This window comes from Coptis chinensis, chromosome 7, assembly GCF_015680905.1.
Source record: "Coptis chinensis isolate HL-2020 chromosome 7, ASM1568090v1, whole genome shotgun sequence".
In the NCBI taxonomy this organism is placed as follows: Eukaryota; Viridiplantae; Streptophyta; class Magnoliopsida; order Ranunculales; family Ranunculaceae; genus Coptis; species Coptis chinensis.
Window position 1 is genome coordinate 71705133 of NC_141462.1, and position 26044 is coordinate 71731176.

General features: G+C 38.5%; 2 protein-coding genes across 5 annotated transcripts; both read right to left on the minus strand.

Annotated features, from left to right (window-relative positions):
* Nucleotides 1–10149: 10149 nt before the first annotated feature.
* On the minus strand, nt 10150–12231 carry LOC147488703 (uncharacterized). The gene is made up of 2 exons (XM_086574463.1): nt 11267–12231; nt 10150–11212 (listed from the first exon to the last, which is right to left on the minus strand). Exons 1-2 carry the CDS (start codon nt 12229–12231, stop codon nt 10150–10152), a joined length of 2028 nt encoding a protein of 675 aa, XP_086430589.1.
* A 4016-nt stretch (nt 12232–16247) lies between these two features.
* On the minus strand, nt 16248–17763 carry LOC147488704 (uncharacterized). 4 transcript variants are annotated; one of them, XM_086573191.1, is made up of 5 exons: nt 17609–17763; nt 17224–17471; nt 17026–17131; nt 16735–16917; nt 16248–16361 (listed from the first exon to the last, which is right to left on the minus strand). In XM_086573191.1, the coding sequence occupies exons 2-5, from the start codon at nt 17292–17294 to the stop codon at nt 16269–16271; spliced, it is 453 nt and encodes a 150-aa protein (XP_086429317.1). In that variant the 5' UTR covers nt 17295–17471; nt 17609–17763; the 3' UTR covers nt 16248–16268. The 4 variants fall into 4 exon arrangements, 1 of the variants encoding a protein (XP_086429317.1); XR_015202489.1 differs by adding an exon at nt 16492–16611 and having other exon boundaries at nt 16254–16361; nt 17224–17763; XR_015202488.1 differs by having other exon boundaries at nt 16254–16361; nt 16492–16917; nt 17224–17763.
* Between the last annotated feature and the right edge of the window lie 8281 nt (nt 17764–26044).

Genomic DNA, 26044 nt, shown 5'->3' on the forward strand with positions numbered 1-26044 from the left:
CTTAGCTTTTACCGGGCTTTAGAAAGGCTTTGTCTCCTTGAATCTTGGCCTTTATCACAGAACTTCTTAGCAACCAATCCTTGCTCCTTTATCTTGCCAAAGTAGTACATTTCTGCACATAATTGACTTTACTGCCTGAAATACATAAAAAACACATAATCAGTGTTAACTCTTATTTATTACTCACATAATTGGTCTAAAAGTATGATTATTAAGGGGTTAAAACTACAGTTTTGGGCTCTTATCAAACCACCCCCAAACAGCATTTTGCTTGTCCCCAAGCAAATATGAGAAATTAGAATAAGTGACCAAAAATGGAGTTCTAACTAATCTCGTTTCGCTGAGTGCGATTGCATTGACCATATGCAACAAGGCCTTAAACCACTAGGAATTCCCTAGTGGACAAATTATAGCCTCGTGAGAGTTTTCCAGTGAAGGTACTAACAAACTTCATCTATACTACAACGACTAAGAAATAAAACTATTGTTTCCTTATTCATGCTCTAAATTAACTATACATTTCACTAGCAATGAATATAGAATAATCAAGTCAAAACCTAAGCTAATATATGCATAATAATCAATCATCTACAATAAACATATATACAATGAGTAATACTATGAAATGCAATAGCAGGTCCGTTTCTGAAAACTCGGAATAGTGACCTTAAGTACGTTCTCACATATAAGTGAAGATACAAACACTCTGATTTTCCCGCTCAAGTTTCGCTACTCCAGTGTGCAGTGGGTACACTTTACCTTACAATCTCAATGACAAACAAGGAAGTCGGAGTCGACCAAACACATCTGCCACTTACTATCACACTAACCTATTCCAAATTGAGCTAGAGGTCTTTATTAGGTGTTGCGGGGATTAGGAGATGGTTTAAGAAGGAAGGAAATGGATATTCAAAAAGGACAAGTCTGAGATAATAGAGTCTTCATATTATGTAATTAGAGAAAACCTTGTTATTTACTTTTGCTTCTACACTTTGTTTCCATCCTTAGCCATATTTTTCTTTTTCTTTTCTTTGGCTTTTGACTCCCTTTTATTCTATTTTTGGAGTTTTTATTTATTTCTATTTTTCTTTTGCTTTTCCTTGGATGGAAACTTCTTTTCTTTTCCTGAAGCAACTAACTAATTTTTGTTTACACAGATTTTTCTCTTCTTCTTTCTTCACTCATTCTATTCTCAGACTTATTCTAGATTGGGTAAGTTGAATTTTTTTTATTTGGTTTTGTTTTTGTAACAGGGTAAAGGATTTGCAGTTTATGGAAGGTTAAGGAAAGGTTCAGAGGGGCGACTAGCGGAAAATAATTTCATAAGGGTTGAATTTCTGGCTATATTGATCCAAAGAGGGCCTAAATTCTCGCTTAGGATATGGTATAGTGATCAAGCAAGTGGATGTGTGATTTGTCTATCCGGATTTTACTTCTCCCTTGTGTCATTTATCAAATGTTTCACTCATATAAGGCTTTAGGCTATATTCTCACAGGATTTGTAGAATAAATACTCTAGCCTAGATTTCATAAACTTACTACTAACAATCATAGATACTCATGTAATATATTTATAGATAGATGCAAAGATTATTACATACATATTAACCTAAGTTTCTAAAAATTATTCTAATGCAAAAGCTACGTGAGACTTCTAGATTATTAAGAGCATAGAGAAAGAAAACAATACCAATATTCCTAAGTGTATAGCATAAACTTATTTATTTATATTTTTGAATTTAAAAAATTTTAACTAGAAAACAAGTGCATATTATACATATTTATATCCTAACATATGCCTTAATTACACGTGTTTCTATGCCCCCCCCCCCAAACAAAAATGCATGCTTTGTCCTCAAAGTATTTTAAATAACGAGGGTAGGAAAATACCATGGAAACGCTGAAATTCTCGAACATCATCGCAAAACAAGGGTAGAACATACTAATATAGGAAGGAAAACCCGACGAACTCTATAAGAGTTCCACCCGTTATGGGGTTAACAGAATTAAATTGCTTGGGACATAAGCAGACAATAACAAAACTAAAAACTTACCTTATCTCCCGCTTAAGCATCCTCCTCCTCATCAAAGAGATGAGGTTCCTTCGCATCCTGCCAGGCCATTATAACTTGCCAAGCTTGCCGCCATTTATCATCTACTAATGCTAACCTGTTAAGTGTTATTATGTCTGATGGGATGTACGGGGAGACCAAATGAGGCTGCACCTGCCATCCCAGCCAAGTCATAATTCGCAATGAGCGAGCCACCCAATTGGTGGGTCTCATGACTTCAACCCTTTTCCAATCTGTGAATTGGGCACAGAATACAGGTAAACAACTACGCATGATGCGGCTTACCAAAACAGGCATAAGAAGATACTTACGCCTCATGCTTTGGGCTCTCTTAAGACTAGCGACTAAAACTCGGGGAATGTCATATCGGCGACGTCCCTCAGCTAAAGCGAGGAAAATGTCACCCTAGCGATCGTTTTGCGAGAAGTGAACTGCCATTCCCCCAAAATATTCATCAGGATGAATAACATGGTGGTGCCTACGTTTAGGGATAGGCTACCAAGGGCAATGCTATATCGCCCCTGGTCCATTACTCAAAATACCCCTTCCCCATAATACTCATGGAAATATGTATAATCATAAAGGTATGCATTATCGGTCATATATCCCCATGTGTAAACAGGATCAGGTATTGGTAATCCCGAAACTAAAGCTACCACATATTTATTGAATTCTAGTGTCATGTCATCGACTACGACGGAGAATTCTTGTTCTCCATCCTGATTACAATAGAAAATAACGTGGTCGTAGAAATAAGCAATAAGTTGTGCTGAATATGAATCGTCATCACTTACCAGTAGATGGCACCATCCTAACTGCAGGATCTTGTTTCGGAACCAATGTCCATAGGTCTCAGTTCCCAACACGTCTTCGAAAGACTGTTCAGGTATGACTATAGGAGATGTCATCTCAACTACTCTTTGGAACAGCTCCAAAAATCCTGGAACAACCCTCAGAAAATTAGAAATTTTCGTGTTTACGGAGGTCATGGTGCAGGTGCGCTCCACTTGGGTGCAGGTGCGCTCGAGTGTTTTTGGATTTACAGTGTTTTGGGCACGAGTCGCGTTCAACTTGGGCGCAGGTGCACTCTGAGTAAAATTTATGACAGTGTCTAGGGCGCAGGTGCGTGATAGGAAATTAACCAGCCTAAATAAACAGGCTAATTAAATCCGATTTTACTTATACTAATACTCGCAAGCGCACGAGGTCTATCGTAATAGGTGCGCAAGAACGAGGTCGATCCCACAGAGATTGCGTGTTGGGTACAATTGAATACTAAAATAGTACTTAACTTAATCCGAACTATATTGGTTTATGAAATTTTGATTAACTAGTAACTAGTCCTATTTAACTTAATTATGAAAACTATAAAATTTATATTAAATTATCAGTGGAGAGGATACTAAGGCATTCAAATTCACCCTAGACTGTTGTAAGTTTTCCTAATTTAATTAATTCAAAGTTCTCTTTTAATTACGAGTAGCACGAGGAAAAGGTAATCCTAGCTTTCTCGAAGATGTGAACGTTGAGCTCCTAAATAAATCTATATATGGGTTTGATTGAGTTTCAACAAACGAGAATATAAACTCCTAGCAAAAATCATCTTCTTACAATACGACTTCTCACAAGTTTACGTAAACGATAAAAATGATGCTTTGATAAAAACAGAATATTAATCCAACTATTAACTAGTCAAGTCATGGCATAACATGCAAGATATAATCAATGAAGGTAAACCACTAATATGAATATGAAAACAATCAATGAATCTTTAACTTCCGAAAACAGTGAATCAATTAAATAGTATAAACCTACGCAAGTCTAGGGCTTCCTCTAAGCCTTAGCTTATAGTTTAGCCACACATAATAACTGGAACCATAAAACCGAAGAAATAAAACTCCCTTAACAAGACCATGGCCTGCTGTGAAGTCTTCTCCTCTTGCTCGCCTATTCCAACAGGTTGTGCTTTCGTAGCTCAAAGTCACGGCCTCGCAAGATATCTCTCTGGTTCAAATTTCACCCGTGAGGTCTTCTCCTTCTCTCGGTCGGTGGTCGCCTCCACGCTCTGTCTTTGGTTTGGTTACGCCTTCTTTTCCAGCCAAGAGAGCCTTTTCTTCTTTGCTCTCCAGCGACCGACCTCCGGCTTCCTTTCTGTCTCTCTACCTTCTTTTCCAGCCAAAGAGAGCCTTTTCTTTATTGTTCTCCCAATGACCTCCATTTCTGACCTCCTCCTTTCTTGCTTTTACGTTTCTCCTACTTTTCAGCCAAGAGCCGCCCCTCCTCCGCTAGCGTGTTACGCCTTTTTTTTCAGCCCTTTTGTTCCAGGACCAGCGACCTCCCCTTTCCTTTCGGTCTATCTGCCTTATATGGAGGTTTCCTTTTCGGCAGTTTTGGTTGTCTTTGGAAAGGTTCTATTTTTGGTCGAGATTTGTAATCCGGCGGGATTTGCGGGATTTTGAGTTTGTTCGTATGGAATGAATTTTGAAGAAGGAACTAAGGGCTGCTATGGTACATCAAGCTGGATGGGAAATGGTGTGGCCCTTAGTTAGTGGGTATGGGCTTTTGAGTATATGGCCTTTGTTATTTGGTTATGGGCTGGTCTCTTTAGTTGCACATGGTCCGGTCTTCAGCACCTCCTTTAGTCATGCGATTTTAGACTTTAGATATTGGCCCATAGCTCACAAGCTTGTACTATTACTAAGGCCCAACTAAGGGTGGCCCATCCTTCTACTGCTGCAACACATGTATTCAGTGAACAATTTACGCTTTTACCACACTTTCATACGTTATTTCGATTTCCTGCAAAATCACCGAAAATGCACTAATTTAATCAAACAAATAAAATAAATGGACTAACTAATATAAAATTGGGCGTAAATATGTAACATTTACGTACTTATCAAATACCCCCAAACTTATATTTTGCTAGTCCTCGAGCAAAACTAAAACTAAACTAATAACAAAAATTAAAAATCCTAACTCATTTTCGTAGGAATCACGATTACACTTAGCATGTGCAACAAGCCTTTTAAACCCCTAGGTTTACCCTAGTGGACGAGTCTAGTCTCGTGAGAGTTTTCAGAGAAGTTACTCACAAACTTCATCTACACTATAACGACTAAGAAATAACAGTAATGTTTCCTTAATTTAATCTCAGGTATTCATGCATCTCACTAGTAAGGAATAAAGAATACTCATTTTAAAACCTAAGTTAATACATGCATAATAATCAAATCATCTAAAAATAAACATATATGCAATGAACAAAACTATGAAATGCAGTGGCAGGTCCGTTTCTGAAACTTTGGAATAGCGTCCCTAAGTAGGTCCTCACAAATGTGTCAAGGCAAAAATACTCTGATTTTTCCACTCAGGTTTCGCTCACTCCAGTGTGCAGTGGGCACACTTTTCCTCTCAATCTCAATGATGTCCAAAGGAGCCGAGGTCGATCAAACACATCTGCCACTTACTATCACACCAACCTATTCCTAATTAAGCTAAAGGTCTTTATTAGGTGTTATGTATGGCTTAGGTGATAGTTTAAGAATAAATGGAATGGATAAACAAAATAGACAAGTCTGAGAAAATAAGGTCTTCAAATTCCGTAACTAGAGAAAGTCTTGTTCTTACTTTGCTTCTACACTTTGTCTCCATCCTTAGCCCTTTTGTTTTGGCTTTTTGACTCCTTTGATTCTATTTTTTGGAGTTCTAACTTTTTTATTTAATTTCTATTCATTTTTCTTTTCTTTGGATGGAAACTTTCTTTTCTTTATTTTTCTTTTGAAGCAACTAACAAATTCTTGATTTTCCACAGGTCTTTCTCATTTCTTTTCTTCATTTCATCCTATTTCTCAAACTTTTCAAATGGGTAGCCTATTTTTGTTTTTATTTTTTATTTCTTTTATATAGGGTAAGGAATTTGCGGTTTATGAAAAAGCTAATGAAAGGCTCAGTGGGGCGACTAGCGGAAAAAAAATATTCTTTAGGTTTGAATTTCTGGCTATATCGATCCAAAGATTGCCTAAATTCTCTTTTAGGATATGGTATAGTGATCAAGCAAGTGGACGTGTGTTTTCTCTACTCGGAATTAACTTCTCCCTTGTGTCATCACTCAGATATCAACTCATATAAGACTTTTAGGCTAGATTCTCACTGGATATGTAAATTAAGCACTCTAACCTAGGTCTCAGAAAAGTACTGCCAAGTACAAATATAACGTTCATGCAAGATATTTATGAAAAGATGCAGAGACTATTACCTATATCTTAACCTAAGTTTCTTAATAACTACTCTTAATTCTAATGCTAACTGAGATTTCTAGACTATAATCATCATAGAAAAGGAAACAATACCACTACCCCTAAGTGCATAGTATACATAAGTTTTATTTTTTGCTAAACAAAACATTTTGTTCCCACCCCACACTTAGTTCGGACATTGTCCTCAATGTTGTGAGATATGCTTAATTCCAAAAGTAATAACATGGACAAGTAAAAAAAAATAAGGAAAGAAGTTACCAATAGCTCCATGAACGAAAAATAAAACTCGAGTCACCTGTAGAAATTAGTACCTCACTAAAGATATAATATCGATAAAATAGAAGAGAAACCAATTTACTATGACGGCTAACCTGTGGCACATATCTCATTCCATAGAGTTACACGTCTCCAAAAACACGGAGAAAAGGTGCTAAAGTGGAATGTATGAGATATGCGAAAGGTACACATGGCTCAAAAATAAAAACCTGCATATAAGCAAATGCGAACAATAAAATGGAAAATAAATTCCCAACTATTATGGCCATATTCATTGCTCCATCCTGTTCACCGAACTCTTTTTGGTTGTCTTCGCTTAGTTCAGTGGGGTTCGACCTGACCAGTCCTTAGAAAACTGGAAAATTTCGTGTCCACGGAGGTCAGGGCGCGGGTGCACTCCACCTGGGGCGCGGGCGCTTTTTTTTTTTTTTTTTTAATATCTAAAATGGTGAAGAACAACGGGAAATGTGGGAGTGAAAAGTGAGAGATGGAAGTTAGGTGTAGTGTGGGTTGTGAGTGTAGAATGAATGGAGTTTTTAGAGGTTCTAAGTTGCTAAAACGAATCGGGAAGTTGCCAAAATATTTTTACGGCAATTTCCGGAAATACTAAAAACATGGGTTGCCTCCCACAAGCGCTACAGTTAACGTCTCTAGCAGACGAATGCTTCACACAACTGATCAGTGCTATGTGGGCTTATAAACAAGCCGGATACGCAATCAGTCATGATAAATAGGATCAAGCAGACTTAACTCTTCCACATCCTGCCCAGCCAAACCGTCAAGGTATGGTTTCAAACGCGTTGACCATTTACCTTAAACACCACGACCATCCGTAGGATCTTCTATCTCAACAAACACCATGAGGAAAAACAGTTTTAACAATGAAAAGACCGGTCCACCTAGAAGCGTAACTTACCGGGAAAAAGACGCAAAGCGATAATTATATAGCAAGACTTTTTATTAGGTTCAAAAGACTTTCGAAGAATAGATTTATCATGAAAAATCTTAGTCCGCTCTTTGTAAATCTTGGCATTCTCATATGCCTCATCCCTTAACTCAGCTAACTCATTCAACTGAAGTTTACGTTGTGAACCAGCCTTATGCATATCGAAGTTAAACGTTTTAATGGCCCAAAAAGCACGATGTTCCAATTCTACAGGCAAATGACATGCCTTTCCAAACACAAGCCTATAAGGGGACATACCAATAGGAGTCTTATAAGCAGTTCTATAAGCCCAAAGAGAATCATTAAGACATTGAGACCAATCCTTACGGTCGGGTCGTACAGTCTTTTCTAAAATCCGCTTAATCTCCCTATTAGATACTTCTACTTGGCCACTAGTTTGAGGATGATATGGGGTAGCAAGCTTATGAGTAATAGAGTACTTTTTCATTAAAGATTCAAATGATCGGTGTGTAAAATGAGTACCATTATCACTTATAATTGCACGAGGCATACCAAAATGAGAAAATATATTATATTTTAAAAAGTTAACTACGACTTTATGATCATTCATTTTACATGGCACCGCCTCAACCCACTTAGAAACATAGTCTACGGCAACAAGGATATAAAGATAACCAAAGGAAGGAGGGAAAGGACCCATGAAGTCTATACCCCATACATCAAAAAGCTCCACAACTAAAATAGGGGAAAGAGGCATCATGTTCCTATAGGAAATATTACCTGTACGTTGGAATCTATCACAATTCAAACAAAACTCATGTGCATCCCTAAATAGAGTAGGCCAATAAAAACCACACTGCAAAACCTTCGCAGCCATCTTTTTAGGACCAAAGTGACCACCACATGCATGGTCATGGCAAAAAGAGAGAATACTATGAGACTCACTCTCAGAGACACATCTCCTAACAATCTGGTTAGGGCATGACTTAAACAAGTATGGATCATCCCAGAAAAAATTCTAACCTCGAAGAAACTTAGATTTATCTGTTGTCTCCAATGAGCTGAAACCTGTTTCGTTACAAGATAATTAACAATATCCCATACCAAAGGCGATTGTGATATAACAAAAAAGTTGCTCATCGAGGGAAAAGATTCATTTGAGGGCAAAATATCGGTAGAAGATTTACTATATAAGTCTAGACAAGTGAATTAAACCACGTTCTCCGTACCCTTCTTATCCCTAATCTCTATATCAAACTCTTGCAACAAGAGTACCCAGCGAATCAAACGCGTTTTAGCGTCCTTCTTAGTAAGGAGATATTTCAAAGCCGAATGATCAATAAACACACGACAACCTTAGACCCTATGAGGTAAGACCTAAATTTGTCTAAAGCAAACACAACACTAACAACTCTTTTCGGTTGTAGTGTAGTTCATCTGTGCATCATTAAGGGTTCGACTAGCATAATAAATAACATGGGGCAACTTGTCAAACCGTTGACCTAAAACAGCCCCAACTGCATAGTCAGATGCATCACACATTAACTCAAAAGGCTCACTCCAATCAGGAGGATGTATGATAGGAGCGGTAGTCAATAAATGCTTAAGCTTCTCAAAAGCTTTCAAACAATCTTCATCAAAGACAAAAGCGACGTCCTTACCAAGAAAATTGCATAAGGGACGTGAAATCTTGCTAAAGTCTTTAATGAAACACCTATAAAATCCAGCATGACCTAAGAATGACCTAATATCTTTGACAGTCTTAGGTGGTGGAAGACCAGAAATGACATCAACCTTGGCCTTATCGACCTCAATTCCTTTACTAGAAACAATATGACCAAGAACAATACCCTGTTGGACCATAAAATGACACTTCTCCCAATTCAACACAAGATTCTTCTCCTTGCACCTAATTAACACTAATTCTAAACGGTGCAAACCTTCATCAAAAGAATCCCCAAACACTGAGAAGTCATCCATAAACACCTCAAGAAACCTTTCTACCATATCAGAAAAATACTAAGCATGCATTCTTTGGAAGGTACCAGGTGCATTACATAATCCAAAAGGCATACGACGATAGGCAAAAGTTCCAAAAGGACAAGTAAAAGTAGTCTTTTCTTGATCCTTAGGGATAATACATATTTGGTAATACCCGGAATAACCATCAAGAAAACAATAGTATTTATGACCGGCTAACCTCTCGAGCATCTGGTCAATAAACGGAAGAGGAAAGTGATCTTTCCTAGTGGCCAAGTTCAACTTACGATAGTCAATGCAAAAACTCCATCCGGTAGTCATACGGGTGGGCACTAACTCGCCCTTTGAATTCTCAACAACTGTAAGCCCAGACTTTTTAGGGACAACCTGAACGGGACTCACCCATTTACTATCAGAAATGGGATAAATGATACCCGCATCTAACAACTTGAGAACCTCGGCTCTCACTACCTCTTTCATGTTAGGATTAAGCCGTCTCTGAAACTCACGGGTTGGTTTAGCATCCTTATCAAGATGAATATGATGCATACAATCAGTTGGGCTTATACCATTAATATCAGCAATATTCCACTCTAAAGCTGCTCTATGCTCTTTAAGAACCCTAATCAATTTACCTTCTTGTTCATTATCTAGATTAGAAGCAATAATAACCGCAAAGAATCATCGAGTCCCGAGGAAAAACATACTTAAGAGTATCAGGTAATGGTTTCAACTCTAGCTTAGGAGGACTCTCTATAAAAGAGACTGGGGTAGACTCAGATGGAGTCAGATGCTCTATTGTGGCTCTCCACTTATCAGTTTCTAAAATTGGGGTTGCATCCAGCAATGCATTAACTTCACAAATTACATCATCTACATCACAACCACTACCAGAATTAGTTAAACAAGACTCAAGAGGGTCATCAGAATAACTCTCCAAGAAAGTCTCGTGAACTATACTATCAATAAGATTAACATCCCAAAAATCATCAGGTTCAGGAGGTTCTTGACCCACATTAAATACATTAAGTTCTGTAGTCATATTACCAAAAGAAAGTTTTAACACTCCATTACGACAGTTAATGATAGCATTAGAAGTGGCTAAAAAGGGACGACCTAAAATGACCGGAATATGGTGTTTAGGATCTTGAACAGGTTGTGTATCCAGAACAACAAAGTCAACAGGGAAATAAAATTTATCAACCTGAATCAAAACATCCTCAACAACACCACGTGGAATCCTAATAGACCTATCTGCCAATTGAAGAGTAATTGATGTAGGTTTCAACTTACCAAGACCAAGCTGTAAATAAACTGAATAAGGCAACAAATTAACGCTAGCTCCTAAATCAAGTAATGCTTTCTCAATCATATGATCACCAATAACACAAGAAATAGTAGGGCATCCTGGATCTCTAAACTTAGGTGGAGTTTGGTTTTGGATAATAGAACTCACTTGCTCAGTTAGGAAAGCCTTCTTGTGCACATTCAACTTACGTTTTTGTGTACACAAATCTTTAAGAAACTTGGCATAGGAAGGAACTTGTTTTATAGCATCAAGTAATGGAATATTTATTTGAACCTGTTTAAACATTTCCATTATTTCATTAAGATTAGAACCTTTCTTAGCCGGAATCAAACGTTGGGGAAAAGGAGCTTTAGGTATATAAGATGGCACAGGGTTAGTCTCCACAGCAGTAGGAGATTTTACACCCTTCCTAGAAGTATTATGACTATTAGATTCACTCACCTCACCTTCCTCCTTCTCACACTCTATAGGGTCAGATCTGACCTCAGCGTCCTTAGACATCTCAACCCTATTATCAACACGTTTTCCACTCCTAAGAACAGTGATAGCCTTGGCTTGCTCCTGGTGAGCTTGGTTTAAGTTAGAACTTATTTCCAACTGACTCCTCGGATTAGCTACTGGTTGACTAGGAAACCTGCCCTTGTCCCTCTTATTCAAAGTATTAGCAATTTGACCTATGGTGATTTCAATCTTCCTAATGGCTTGAGCATTATCCCCGAGTAGCCGTTTGGTGGCTTGCATAAACTGTTGCGTTGTGTCCTGGAATTTCATGGTGTTTTGTGTTAATTGAGCAATGGCCTCTTCTATAGGTGAAATTTTAGGTGGTTGAGGTGCATACTGTGGTACTGGGTTTGAGTTAGCCACGGGGCCTCCCTGATGTATACCTTTAGACCAAGACAAATTGGGATGGTTACGCCATCCAGGGTTATACGTGTTAGAAAAAGGATTATTGCCTGGATTTTGGTATGAATTAAAAGCATTGACTTGTGCATTTACACCAGGGCAATTATCTATAACGTGATCAAGACTTTCACACAACAGACACCCAGGGACTTCAACATTGGTAACTGGAGCTAGAGACTTTGTCTCTTTTTCTAGCTCGAGAGCTTTAACTCTTCTAATTAAAGCGGCCATCCTAGCGTTCGTGTCGAATTCCTTGTCAACGCGGAACAAACCCTTCTGTGTAGTAGTACTACTAGCCACCTTTTTAGGCTCACGACTAGTTTCCCATTGCTGGACCTTCTCAGAGACTTCTTCTAAAAAGGTCCACGCTTCTTCTATAGTCTTATCACAGAAATCCCCAGTACTCATGGTCTCAATCATAGCCTTAGAATTAAAATCGAGACCCTCATAGAGAATCTGCACTAACCTACCGTTCTCTAGGCCGTGGTTAGGACACTGCAAGAGCATGTCCTTAAACCTCTCCATACACTTCCATAATGACTCTCCATCAGTTTGGCAAAAAGATGACAAGTCTTTTCTAAAAGCAGTCGCCTTATGATTAGGGAAAAAGTTCTTTAAAAAGACAATGCATAACTTTTCCCATCCCGTTATTGAATTCGATGGGAGAGTGTGAAACCAACTCTTGGCTTTTTCTTTAAGAGAAAATGGGAACAATTTTAATTTTATAGCTTCGTCACTAAATTGTTGAAGTTTAATAGTCCCACAAATATCCTAAAATTCCCTCACATGAAGATATGGGTCTTCCTCTTCCGTTCCCTAAACTTAGGAAGGAGCCCCAAAGCCAGATTGGGCTTCAACTCAAAGTGATTAGCATTGGTTGCAGGGGGAACGATGCAAGATGGTCGGGTTGTTCTAGTAGGATATATATATTCCTTAATAGATCTAGGTACTTGGGCAACCACGTTATTGTTATTACCCTCCATGTCAGCAAAAATTGGTGTATTGCCAACAAAAGTTTCGGGTACCTCTAATTCGGGATGCCTACTTCTCCTAAGGAGAGTGCGTTCAATCTCAGGATCAAATGGTGTAACAGGTGTGTTATCAGACCACGTTACTACCATAAACTACTTCTAAAACCTAAGACTCTAATAAAAGATGCAGACAATTCACACAAACAATACCAAACAAAAATTACAACCCAGATTGAATTTTAAAACTTGTTTAATATATATTTGCTCCTAAACCCAAATTACACGATTCCCAGTTCTTGTGCAAAAAGCACCGTCACTCGATCCACGCGTAAAAAAAGTTTTCCTAGTGAGCGGGCTAAAACCTGTCCTAATGCAAGATGCCTAAGGCTGGTCAATGTGATTTAACCTTCCTAAATGCAAGAAACAATAAAACAAGCACAACCCACGAAACAAACAAAATTCAACCCCACAAAGGAAAAAGACGTACCTCCGGCGTGAGCCTTGGAGGGCTACTTGCGACGGTGGGTGACGACAACAAGCAACTTCACAACGTCCACACAAATTCACGACTATCCCTTGTAAGAAGAAATCTATGCTTAATTATCTGCAAAAATAACTAAAATTAGACACGTAAACTATGAAATAATATATCTACGACTAAACTTAAACTACGAATCACGATAAATAAAACTTTAAAACTCAATTGTACTACTGCAATCCCCGGCAGTAGCGCCAAAAACTTGATAGGAAATTAACCAGCCTAAATAAACAGGCTAATTAAATCCGATTTTACTTATACTAATACTCGCAAGCGCACGAGGTCTATCGTAATAGGTGCGCAAGAACGAGGTCGATCCCACAGAGATTGCGTGTTAGGTACAATTGAATACTAAAATAGTACTTAACCTAATCCGGACTATATTGGTTTATGAAATTTTGATTAACTAGTAACTAGTCCTATTTAACTTAATTATGAAAACTATAAAATTTATATTAAATTATCAGTGGAGAGGATACTAAGGCATTCAAATTCACCCTAGACTGTTTTAAGTTTTCCTAATTTAATTAACTCAAAGTTCTCTTTTAATTACGAGTAGCACGAGGAAAAGGTAATCCTAGCTTTCTCGAAGATGTGAACGTTGAGCTCCTATATAAATCTATATATGGGTTTGATTGAGTTTCAACAAACGAGAATATAAACTCCTAGCGAAAATCCTCTTCTTACAGTACGACTTCTCACAAGTTTACGTAAACGATAAAAATGATGCTTTCATAAAAACAGAATATTAATCCAACTATTAACTAGTCAAGTCATGGCATAACATGCAAGATATAATCAATGAAGGTAAACCACTAATATCAATATGAAAACAATCAATGAATCTTTAACTTCCGAAAACAGTGAATCAATTAAACAGTATAAACCTACGCAAGTCTAGGGCTTCCTCTAAGCCTTAGCTTATAGTTTAGCCACACATAATAACTGGAACCATAAAACCGAAGAAATAAAACTCCCTTAACAAGACCATGGCCTGCTGTGAAGTCTTCTCCTCTTGCTCGCCTATTCCAACAGTTGTGCTCGTAGCTCAAAGTCACGGCCTCGCAAGATATCTCTCGGTTCAAAACCCCCACGTGAGGTCTTCTCCTTCTTCTCTCGGGTCGTCGCCTCCACGCTCTGTCTTTGGTTTGGTTCGCCTTCTTTTCTAGCCAAAGAGAGCCTTTTTTTCTTGCTCTCCAAATGACCTCCGGCTTCCTTCGGTTTCTCTGCCTTCTTTTCCAGCCAAGAGAGCCTTTTTTTTCTTGTTCTCCAATGACCTCACTCTGACCTCCTCTTTCTTGCTTTTTTTGTTCTCCTACTTTTCAGCCAAGAGCGCCCTCCACTCTTTGTGTTCTGCCTTTTTTTCAGCCCTTTTGTTCCGGGACCAGTGACCTCCCCTTTCCTTTTGGTCTCTACCTTATATGGAGGTTTCCTTTTCGTGATTTTGGTTGTCTTTGGAAAGGTTCTATTTTTGGTCGAGATTTGTAATCCGGCCGGGATTTCGTGGATTTTGAGTTTGTTAGACGGAATGAATTTTGAAGAAGGAACTAAGGGCTGCTACGGTACATCAAGCCGGATGGGAAATGGTGTGGCCCTTAGTTAGTGGGTATGGGCTTTTGAGTATATGGCCTTTGTTATTTGGTTATGGGTCGGTCTCTTGAGTTGCACATGGTCCGCCTTCAAACACCTCCTTTAGTCATGCGATTTTAGACTTTAGATATTGGCCCATAGCTCACAAGCTTGTACTATTACTAAGGCCCAACTAAGGGTGGCCCATCCTTCTACTGCTGCAACACATGTATTCAGTGAACAATTTACGCTTTTACCACACTTTCATACATTATTTCGATTTCCTGCAAAATCACCGAAAATGCACTAATTTAATCAAACAAATAAAATAAATGGACTAACTAATATAAAATTGGGTGTAAATATGTAACATTTACGTACTTATCAGTGCGCTCTACTGAGGCGCAGGTGCGCTCGTAAGTGCTGAAGCAAAAGTTTACAAGGAAAAAGAAGGAAAAGCTTGGAGTGAAAGGTGAGAGATGATGGTGGGGTGTAGTGTGGGTTGTGAGTGTAGAATGAAGGAAGTTTAAATAGGTTATGAGCTTCCAAAACGAATCGCAAGTTGCCAAATTGTTTAAGGCAATTTCCGGAAATAGAAAATTTACAAACCCGAAAACAGAAACAAACCATATTCTTGATTTTATAACAACCCTGGTATCTTTTATACTGGATTTAGAATAGTAACTTCCACTACAAGAAACGGGGTCTTTGGCGACAAAAAAAAGTGTCGCTGAATATTGAAAAAACGTTACTAATTATATTTTGCGACGTTTTTTGGAGTGTCCCGCCATCGTAGGTAATGATATAGTCGGCAAAGATACAAAGCGACGATTTTACAACGTCACCAAATATGAGACCTTCACCGACGATGCAAATTGTCGCTATTGCTTCCATTTCGTCACTAAATCATTTTCGTGTTCTCAATACAATAACGTCGCAAAAGATGTGCTTTTTGCGACGTTTCCAACATCGCCGCCATTAAGACCTTAGTAGCAGCGTATCTATCGTTGGTAAAGGTTCAATTTTTTTGAAAACTTAAGCATTATTAGCGACGTTATAATCGTTACTACAAATCCAATTTTTTTTAAAAAAAAATTATGTTGTTAGCAACGTTTTTAGTGTCACGAAAGCCACATTCTAATCATCATCTATAATTGCGTTTTGTGATATTTAACGACGATAAAAGTGTCACTAAAAGTGAACACCTTTGGATATTTGTTGTTCCCCTGTTTCCACAAAGCTTCCCTATTTGTTTTGTATTTTCCACTAGCATTAATGTACAAGAATTAATAATAAACTTAAATAAACAAGAGACACAAAACATGAATAGTATATAATAACCAAGCAAGTTTCCCATTAATATTGGCGAGTTTACATACTTCAAAAAAAACAAATACATCAATAATCCACGTCTTTCATAGATCAATCCAAACACTTGAAAAAAAAATCAAGTTGTTATACATGGTGAAAATAACAAAAGAAATCTAGCGAACATCCCCATGCATGTATCCATCTACGCCACATCCCATATATATCCATCTAAACCGAGACTTGATTTGCCAGTAAAACAAGTTCATCTGCGGAGGAGAAAAACAATACTTATTAGCTATCTACAAACAAACATATGTAGACAAATATGACAAACATTTGCAAAAAAAGAATATTATCAATTTGGCCATCAAAAAGTAATCATGGGGAAAAAAACACCTTTCTTTCAGTACGCATGGCAACAACTTAGTTGTGACTCCTTATATCAGCTCATTCTAGGAACTGATCAGGCAAACCATGCTTTTGTTAACCATACCATTATTCAAATAACCTGTGTCACTTTGAACAAGGATTCACTGTTCAATCAGTGTCTCCAACCCATGGGCATGAACAACATTATTATCCAACCACTAGCATTTTTGCTTACTGCTTGATATATGGAAAATATAATAGATACTATACCTTAAGAAGAGACAGCAAATGGGGGTCAATAATGACGTTCGAAAAACCACAATTTGATAGTGCAATCAAGTTAATTGTTGTTCTATAAGATAACAGTCCCTCAGTTTGGTCAAGAATCAAGGATCTTCTTGCATTAGCCACTGGGGAAGGATCTTCAATCAGCCCATGTAAATTTAACATTTTCTGCATCAATAATTGTTGAACGTGACTAATAGACAGAAATAGTAGTATGACAAGAATCAGGAGGAATAAAAATGTGTGTGTGTGTGTGTGAGAGAGAGAGAGACTAACCATGAGTTTTTTTTCGCTGCAATCTAGTACCGTCAAGCATGTCCAGAGTAACCTTTGTAACCTTACTAACATCAGATAAACCTGCCAGTAAAGATAGCACTGCAGACTGCAAGAAGAACAATATCAGAAATAACTGCGGAGAAGCTAAGAATATACTCATATAGTCGACAAGTTCAACTCAAAAGTAGGATATTGTACCTCATATCTAGTTGCAACCTCATAAGAACGCAGGCGATGTAGAAGATATGCAGCAAGAGAAGCAACATCATGTCGTTGCTTTCACAATAATAATTTCAATATTTGACTATAACCTTCACTACTGCCAACGGGCACAATCTCATCATCACGGGGCCACCAGCCCAAAAATCCCTCACAGCCAATAGCATATCTAGTAATAATCTAACAGTTGTAGACTTTTGTGTCTCGTGATAGAGAACATGAACCAGCTGCTCCATCCCACCGCCATTTAAAAAAAATGAAAACAATATTCTTTACAAGAGCAGAGCAGATAAACCATACTCAGTCCTACAATCATGCTCTTGTTCTGAAATTAGAAAAATAGTCAAAATCCAAATTTTCTCACCAGATGGTTATGGACTTATGGTCACAAAAGCACAGACTCTCGAAACCAACATGGGTGCACCAACGATAAGCCAAAGAACAAGCACAGACAAGACCAAGGCTTCGAAAAATCAATTTCTTTCAAAAATTTAATCAAACAGCCAGTATTCACTTTAAAAAAAAAACCTTTAAGAAATCAAAGCTGCTAATTGATATAAAAAACACACGGGTTTAATTCCTACCGATGATAGATTGAGAGAGTGGTAACATTTGCTCATCCATTAGTTCTCTTCTTCACCATCTACACATCAATATTTCGGTTGGTAAAAAGGAACGTCAACAATATATTAGTAATAAACATAAAAAGAGTAGTGAGAATTGAGAACTCAGAACTCAGAAGCCCATAAATTTATTGCTATCTTTCTGTTGAAGGGAATTTGATAATCAAATTAAAATCCATATTCATAGTTGAAACTAACCCTAAGAGAGAATAGAGAATCAAACCTACTGCAGGGTTCACCGGTGGAGGAGGAAAATTATTTGGTAACTGTTGGTTGAGGCGAGGCTCTTCACGTTTGTTTCTGTCAAGAGAGAGAGAAGGAGAGAGTGTGGGTTGCTAGGTTTTCTTTTTCTTTTCTTTTTTCTTTTTGCCTTAATTCTTTTAAAAATATGAGCGCTAGATAATGAAAAAATAGGCAGCGGATGTCAAACTAGAAACTTTGAGTGGGTTGGAAAACTTTCGCACCCAAAAATTTTGTCCATATATATATATATATATGAAATAAAAAAACCGTCGGCATTTGTACTTCTAATTTTTCACTTTTATCAATACCATTGGCGACAATAAGTAGCGTCACACAAAAGTAATTTTAAGCGACGCTTTTTGAGAACGTCGAGAATACACTATTATCTCTAACGCTAGAAATCACCGTAATGAATAAAAAGTTATTTCTGATGGTCCTTCCGTCGCCAAAAAGATTATTTTTCTTTCAATATTTTGTAAATTTTTGAATAAGGCTTTCGGCAACGTAAAAAGCGTCGCAAAAAATTTATTATCAAAAGTAAAACAATGGATAAATGGCGACGTTCTTAACGTCGCCAAAAATGACCTTTAGCAACGTTTTTCTATTGTCACTAAACGTTTTGTCGCTAAAAAACCAATTTGTTGTAGTGTTCTAAACTCTCCTAGATTTCATGCTACCACCACACATAATCATAGATATGCCGATATCGGCCAAATTCTCAACCTTTACTCCAAGACAACTTTACAGAAGATGATCATATAACGAATTATGCTCGGTATAAATATTACCACCCCCAAACAATTCGGGAAGGTGGGATTAATGATAAAAACACGCACAATTCGAAAATAACCAATTATATTAAAAAAAAATTAAATCCAAACAACATAAAACAAACAAATTAATATTTAAATTTAACTACTAAATTAAAATCCAACTAATAAAACAATAAAAACAATGGAATAACAGCGAACACAAACTGATGGTGAACACCTAGCCATGTGATGAAGATGGACCCTGAGATGGAGATTGGTCCTGGGATGAAGAATGGCTTGAGCCATCTGTCCTTCGGTGACGACGCTCATGCCTCTCAGACTCGTCTGAAACAGAATCCTCCAAGGGTGGCATGCGTCGTAGCATCTCTACTTGGAACAAGCGCTATGCTTCCATCTCAGCCTTTAGTACTATATAGTGGTCCTCTTGGCGCTGGTGCATTGTCTCCGTATTATACCAGATATCTTCCTGACGTTTCTCGAATATTTCAAAGTTCGTCTGAAGGTTTGCTTGTTTATTTCGAACTATAATCTGCCTATCTCGTATATCTTCACAAATGGCATAAACGCACCGCAAGCTATTTTGCAACACTTGCATGCGTTCTACATTAAAGCTACACTTATCCAGAGCATCTTCATCCAAACATGTCATATCCCCCTTTTCATCCTCCGACTCAACCACATCATCTTCCGACAACTGCCACGTCTTTTGGATGCACTCCGTAGAAATAGTTGCATTTGAATGCAACTTGATCATAATAGGAGCAGATTTTGTGACAGCTCTAAATGAGAGCATGATCTTAGTGATCAATACGGGAAGAGGCGCAATGCTCTTTCCTACTCCTCTAATCACATTAAAAATTAAATCGATGATGCAGAAATTATACTTATTCGTTTGCAAAATCCAGAGAACGTGCAGACATTGCGGAACCGATATCGGGCCGACTTTTTCTTTCGAGGGCGTTCTTACCAATCCACTGAGCTACAGTCAGTTGGTTGGTTCTCAGACTTGACTGGCGGACACAATGAGAACTCGTATTGTATTCACCCTCCACGACAGTATACTGCGATTCCTGAATGGTGGCTTCTAGGTTGCTTCGTGCGTAGCGCCTAACAATTTCGACAACAATTGTCGCGTTACATTTCCTCCTCGTTCCTGCTACCTTTATGAAAATCCTATCCCCCTCCAATTCTCGCTTCTTATAAAACTGTTCTACCAAATCATAGTGATAGAACTCCTCAGTCGAGTACCACAGTCCGTTCCAATCCCTCCTAATCATCTCCGCCGCGTAGAATGGTGCAAAACGGTCGGGCCTAAATGCTTGTTCTGGCAAAATTCGTCGTCATAGCGCCATTAAAGTTTTTGAAACAAACAATGGTTTTGTAGATGGTGGAGGAGGCGAGTTTGATGAAAAACACACTAAAAACAATGGTGGTGGCGATGGTGGGTACGGTGGCAGCTTGAATTGGTGGCTGTTTTCGGTGGTGTGGGAAATTTGTTTGAGAGAACTCGGGCTGGTGGTTAACAATGGGCGTGGTGTAAATAGGTGTTTTTTTTTATTATTTTTTTTATTTTTGGTTGTTAGGTTTTCCTTTAAACCTTGTTAACTGGCGGGATGGAAAAGGAAACCGACTGTTTGCATTTTGGGAAGGAAGGAGACGCCTATGCCACGCACGTGCGTGTGGTTTGGGCCCAAGCCCAATTCGAATTCCGAACTTTTTCGATATTTTACGCAATTTCAAATTCAATTTGCCGCTTCGTTACTAGTCCGATTTTGCCGAATGAGTTATGGAAATGATCAGTAGAGAATTTCCAATCCAATGATCCATAAAACACTCAATTCCAACCATGGATGACGTATAAGAAGGTGGAAAAATGTATCGAAGTGCGTGTGTGACGTAAGTTATGCGAACGAAGGAAATCTAAGTTATAGATAACGTCAACCCGAATGAACTACGACTAATGGGCCTAAGCAACACAAACGAAAGTTCAGGCAATCCGGATGGAAAGACCGACTGCCCACCCCCAAACAAATTTTGAAACACAAATTTTGTTTTAAACGTGGGTCGTTTAAAGTCAGATTCCCAAGACTTGTTGGATTGCTATTTCTATGATTTTAGATTTTTTTTTTTTAGTTTATTATAAGAAAAACGAAAAACAATAAATACATAATTCACCCCATAGAGAAACATGACTCAAAACCAGAGAAAACATGCAAAAGTGGAAAACGTGAATTATGTGAAACATGGACTTAGGATCCGGTACTTACAGCCACACACTCCATAGGGAGGGCCCGGTTACCTGAATGGTGCACTTACCACTATATGGAAGTGAAAGGAAGTACACCAAATGACAAAGGCCAGTCCTCATAGACAGGGTCCTGTAAAAGGACTTCCTCTACATCAGGGGACATAAGTTCGTGAAAATGTTTTAACCGTTGACCATTAACTTGAAAGGTACTGTTGTCCTTGGGATTTACCAAGGTGATTGCCCCGTAAGGGGTGACTTCATAAGAACCAGAAAAGGACCGGACCAACGGGTTTTAGTTTCCCTGGGAAAATATGTAGACGGGAGTTGTAAAGCAAGACCTTTTGACTGACCACAAACTCTTTGCGCAAGATTTGCTTATCATGAACACATTTCATGTTAGCTTTATAATCCTTTGCGAGATAGTAAGAATCCCTACGGATTTCCTCAAGCTCATTCAATTGCAACTTGCGTTTGACACCCGCCTCATCAATATTGAAGTTAAGGCTTTTTATAGCCCACAGAGCACAGTGCTCTAATTCAACGGGCAAATGACAAGGTTTCCCAAATACAAGTTTAAAGGGAGACATACCTATAGGAGTTTTGAAAGCCGTCCTATACGCCCATAAGGCATCCGATAGACGCTTCGACCAGTCTTTCCTATCAAGATTTACAGTTGTTTCTAAAATCTTTTTGATTTCCCTATTAGAAACTTCTACTTGTCCGCTAGTTTGTAGATGACAAGGAGTTGCTACCTTGTGTGTAACTCCATACTTTTTCACTAGAGATGCAACAACTCTGTTGCAAAAATGTGTTCCACCATCACTAATGATGGCTTTAGGAATACCAAAATGACAGAAAATATACTCCTTAATAAAAAAATACAACTGTCTTATGGTTATTGCTACGGCAAGCCATGGCCTCTATCCATTTAGACACGTAGTCCACGGCAACTAGAATATAAATGAAACCGTGGGAAACAGGGAAGGGACCCATGAAATCAATGCCCCAAACGTAAAAAATTTCTACTATCATGATTGGGTTTAATGGCATCATATTATGCTTCGTGATTCGCCCAAGTTGTTGGCAACGAATACACGTCTTGCAATGCACTTGAGCATCCTTAAAAAGGGTAGGCCAATAAAATCCACATTGAAGAACTTTAGCGGCTGTTTTCATTCCACTAAAATGGCCACCACACTCTTTGTCATGGCAAAATGATAAAACTTCATTATATTCCCATTGGGGAATACAATACTTAAAAAGATATGGCTCATCCCAGTAGTATAACTTAACTCTGGCCAAGAGCTTCTTACGTTCATTTCTTGACCAATTATAAGGAATAACATCAGCCGCTAAATAATTTACAATGTCAGCATACCAAGGTGCTGGAAAAATAGCATACAGATGCTCATCAGGAAAAGAGTCTGGTATGGACTCAGAATCACTATCATCGTCGTTTGTAAGTCTAAATAAGTGGTCGGCAACTACATTTTCGATGTCCTTTATTTCTAATGTGAACTCTTGTAGGAGAAGAATCCATCGGATTAATCTCTGCTTAGCATCCTTCTTTGCAAGAATGTACCTAAGGGCTGCATGGTCCGTGTAAACTAAAGTTTTAGAACCAACCAAATAAGCACGAAACTTATCTAAAGCATAAATGACAGCTAAAAATTCTTTTTCAGTAGTTGTATAATTCCGTTGAGCATCGTTTAAGGTTTTACTAGCATAATAAATAACAGTGGACTTATTATCTAGTTTCTGTCCCAAGACAGCACCAACTGCATAATCACTAGCATCACACATGAGTTCAAAAGGTTTAGACCAATCGGGAGGCTGTATAATTGGTGCAGAGGTTAGGGCGGCTTTTAAAGTTTCAAAAGCCTGCTTACACTTAAAATTAAAATCAAAGATGGCATCCTTTAAAAGCAGATTAGTTAAAGGCCTAGCTATTTTCGAGAAATCTTTAATAAAGCGCCTATAAAAACCTGCATGGCCTAGAAAGGCTCTAATATCACGGACAGTCCGTGGTATAGGTAGAGTCGCTATCTTATCTAGTTTGGCCGTATCTACTTCGATGCCATCACTAGATACAATGTGACCTAGTACTATGCCCTTTTTCACCATGAAATAACACTTTTCCCAATTTAAAACGAGGCTCTTTTCTTCACACCGTGTCAAAGCCTTAGACAGGTTAGACAAGCAATCTGTGAAGGAGTCTCCATAGATAGAAAAATCATCCATGAAAACTTCCATAAAGCGCTCTACCATGTCACTAAATATATGAAGCATACACCGCTGGAAGGTACCAGGAGCATTACAAAGGCCAAAAGGCATTCGTTTATAGGCATACGTTCCAAAGGGACACGTGAATGTAGTCTTTTCTTGGTCATCAATATCAATAATAATCTAAAAATAGCAAGAGTAGCCATCCAAAAAACAATAAAAAGCATGACCAGCTAGACGTTCGAGCATCTGATCTATAAAAGATAAAGGAAAGTGATCCTTTCGTGTTATAGCATTTAAACGTCTGTAATCAATACAGATTCTCCATTTCATAGGACCTTGTGTGAAAACATAGTCACCCTTAGCGTTACGTGCCATGGTAACCCCCGATTTCTTAGGAACTACATGAATGGGACTTACCCATTCGCTATCGGAGATTGGGTATATGATACCCGCATCGAGTAATCGTAAGACTTCTTCCCTAACCACCTCTTTCAAGGCAGGGTTCAAGCGACGCTAAGGTTCGCGAGAAGTTTTCGAGATATCCTCCAAATGGATACGATGAGTGCAAACATTAGGGTCAATTCCCTTAATGTCGGCTAGGGACCAACCAATCGCAGACCGATGTTCCCTAATCACCCTGATTAAACGTGTCTCTTCATCCTTAGATAACAGAGAAGATATAATTACCGGATGACTACCATCCGGATCAAGTTGAATATATTTTAACTCCGGGGGAAGAGGTTTAAGCACCGGGGTGGAAGGAAAGTCAATAAATGTTTCGTCAGGGTCCTCATCTTGCGTAATGAATACTTGCTTAGGTAGCAAGTCTTCATACTCGAGATAAGGAGCAACCGGGCGGTCTACAATTGGTGTGGACTCAAGGATGGTGTTGACTTCCTCTAAGTAGGAGTCATTTACAAAATTTGAAGTTCCAAAAGAAAGGAATTTATACATATGGTTTTCGGGAAACGTGTTGTTAAATTAATCTTGAGCTAAGCTCTCAATCATGCTAACCTCCCCATCTATAGACGATTCTGGTAACTGTTTCATCATTTTAAAAATATTTATCTCAACAGAAAGATGGCCAAAAGATAAGGACATCTTACCATCGCGGCAATTTATAAGCGCGTTGGCAGTTGCCAAGAAGGGATGCCCTAAGATGATCGGTACAGAGTCGTTAACGACTTCTGTATCGAGGATAACAAAATCTGCAGGATAGTAGAAATCCTGAACCTTAACAAGCACGTTTTCCACTGCACCCTTAGGATACTTTATAGACCTGTCCGCTAACTGCAACGTCATTGTTGTAGGTTGCATTTCCTGTAGACCTATTTGTTTATACAAATAAAATGGGAGTAACTTAACACTCGCCCCCAGGTCTAATAAAGCGGTCGTCGTGTGGGAATCTCCTAAGGTGCATTTTACAGTAGGACGACCAGGGTCCTAAGGTGCAATTCCATTATTTTCTGATAAAGTTGGGAACTGTTTAGTTAGAAAGGCGTCTTTAGGTATGTTGGTCTTACGCTTAGTAGTACACAACTCCTTAAGAAACTTAGCGTGGTTAGGTAGCTTTTTAATAGCTTCAAGAAAAGGAAGGTTTATCGTTAGATTTTTGAAAACGTTCCTAATCTCCTCAAAGTTTGTATCCCTGGTTAGCATGGCTAATTTCTGGGGAAACGGTGGTTTCTCTCTATATTTAGCGTATGGCTCAACTGGATGTCTAACCTTGGGTATCTATTTCTTAGGTTGTGGTTTAACTGGTACCTCTACAGTGGTATGCTCTTCAGTTTCTATTTCGGTATATAGTTCGATATCCGGTGTAGGGAGTACTGATGGGGTAACTATAGGCATAGTTACTTTGTTATCAACCACTCTTCCAGAACGGAGAGTGGTGATGGAATTTAGCTCAACTACGGTTGTAGTTTCCGTACTAGTATTACCGTTTACCTCAAAGGCTGTGTTTGTTGTTTTAGGGTTTGGTATCGCTTGGCCTGGAAACACGCCTTTTGGTTGGGCTTTCTCTTGGGCTAACTGTTGTATGCCCTGATTTATGGATTGTAAGATCTGTTGGTTTGATTGAGTCATTGTTTGGAAAAGTTCTTGGGTAACCTATATAAAGGTGTCGATACGATCCGGTTGTGTATGTGTAGTAGTCACAGGTGGTGCGACTGGAACTATCTCACGTTGATTATTTATGGGCGAGTTGTGATAGTTATTATTGTTAACCGGAACGATACCTCTATTGGTATTATAACTACTATAATTACCCTGACCTTGTGCTTGACCTTGTCGTGGTTGTGCTTGGATGTTATAATTATTATAATTCCCCTGACCTTGTCCTTATCTAGGTGGAGCTTGGTTATAATTGTTTGCTTGCCTAACATTTTGGTTATTAAACCCTGGAGGTGTAACTTGTTGATTGTTTCGCCAACTGAAGTTGGGATTTTGTCTTCATGGGGCATTAGGAATAGGATAGCTATTAATGGAGCAAACATTATCTTGCTCTGATTGTTGTTGTTCATAGGCGAGAGGACAATAGGAGTCAGGGTGCTCAGGACTCAAATAGAAATTACATGGGTTGGAGTTGACATTCATGATGGGGATAGGCTTTTGTTGAACAGAAATAGCCTCTACCTTTTTAGTTAGAGATTCGATTAAATTTTTAAGTTCTGGATCGGGTTTCATCT

Bases quoted from the DNA above. Each gene is read 5' to 3' on its own strand.
- LOC147488703 (XM_086574463.1), bottom strand. From the start codon at position 12,231: ATGGAGAGGTTTAAGGACATGCTCTTGCAGTGTCCTAACCACGGCCTA. The intron at 11,213-11,266 runs GTGTGAGAAGGA...TAATACTTCTAG, and splicing joins GTCAGATCTGACCCTATAGA to GAAGGGTGTAAAATCTCCTA.
- LOC147488704 (XM_086573191.1), bottom strand. From the start codon at position 17,294: ATGATGTTGCTTCTCTTGCTGCATATCTTCTACATCGCCTGCGTTCTT. The intron at 16,918-17,025 runs GTTAGTCTCTCT...TTATTGATGCAG, and splicing joins GCAGCGAAAAAAAACTCATG to AAAATGTTAAATTTACATGG. The intron at 16,362-16,734 runs GTATAGTATCTA...TCTCCTCCGCAG, and splicing joins ATTTGCTGTCTCTTCTTAAG to ATGAACTTGTTTTACTGGCA.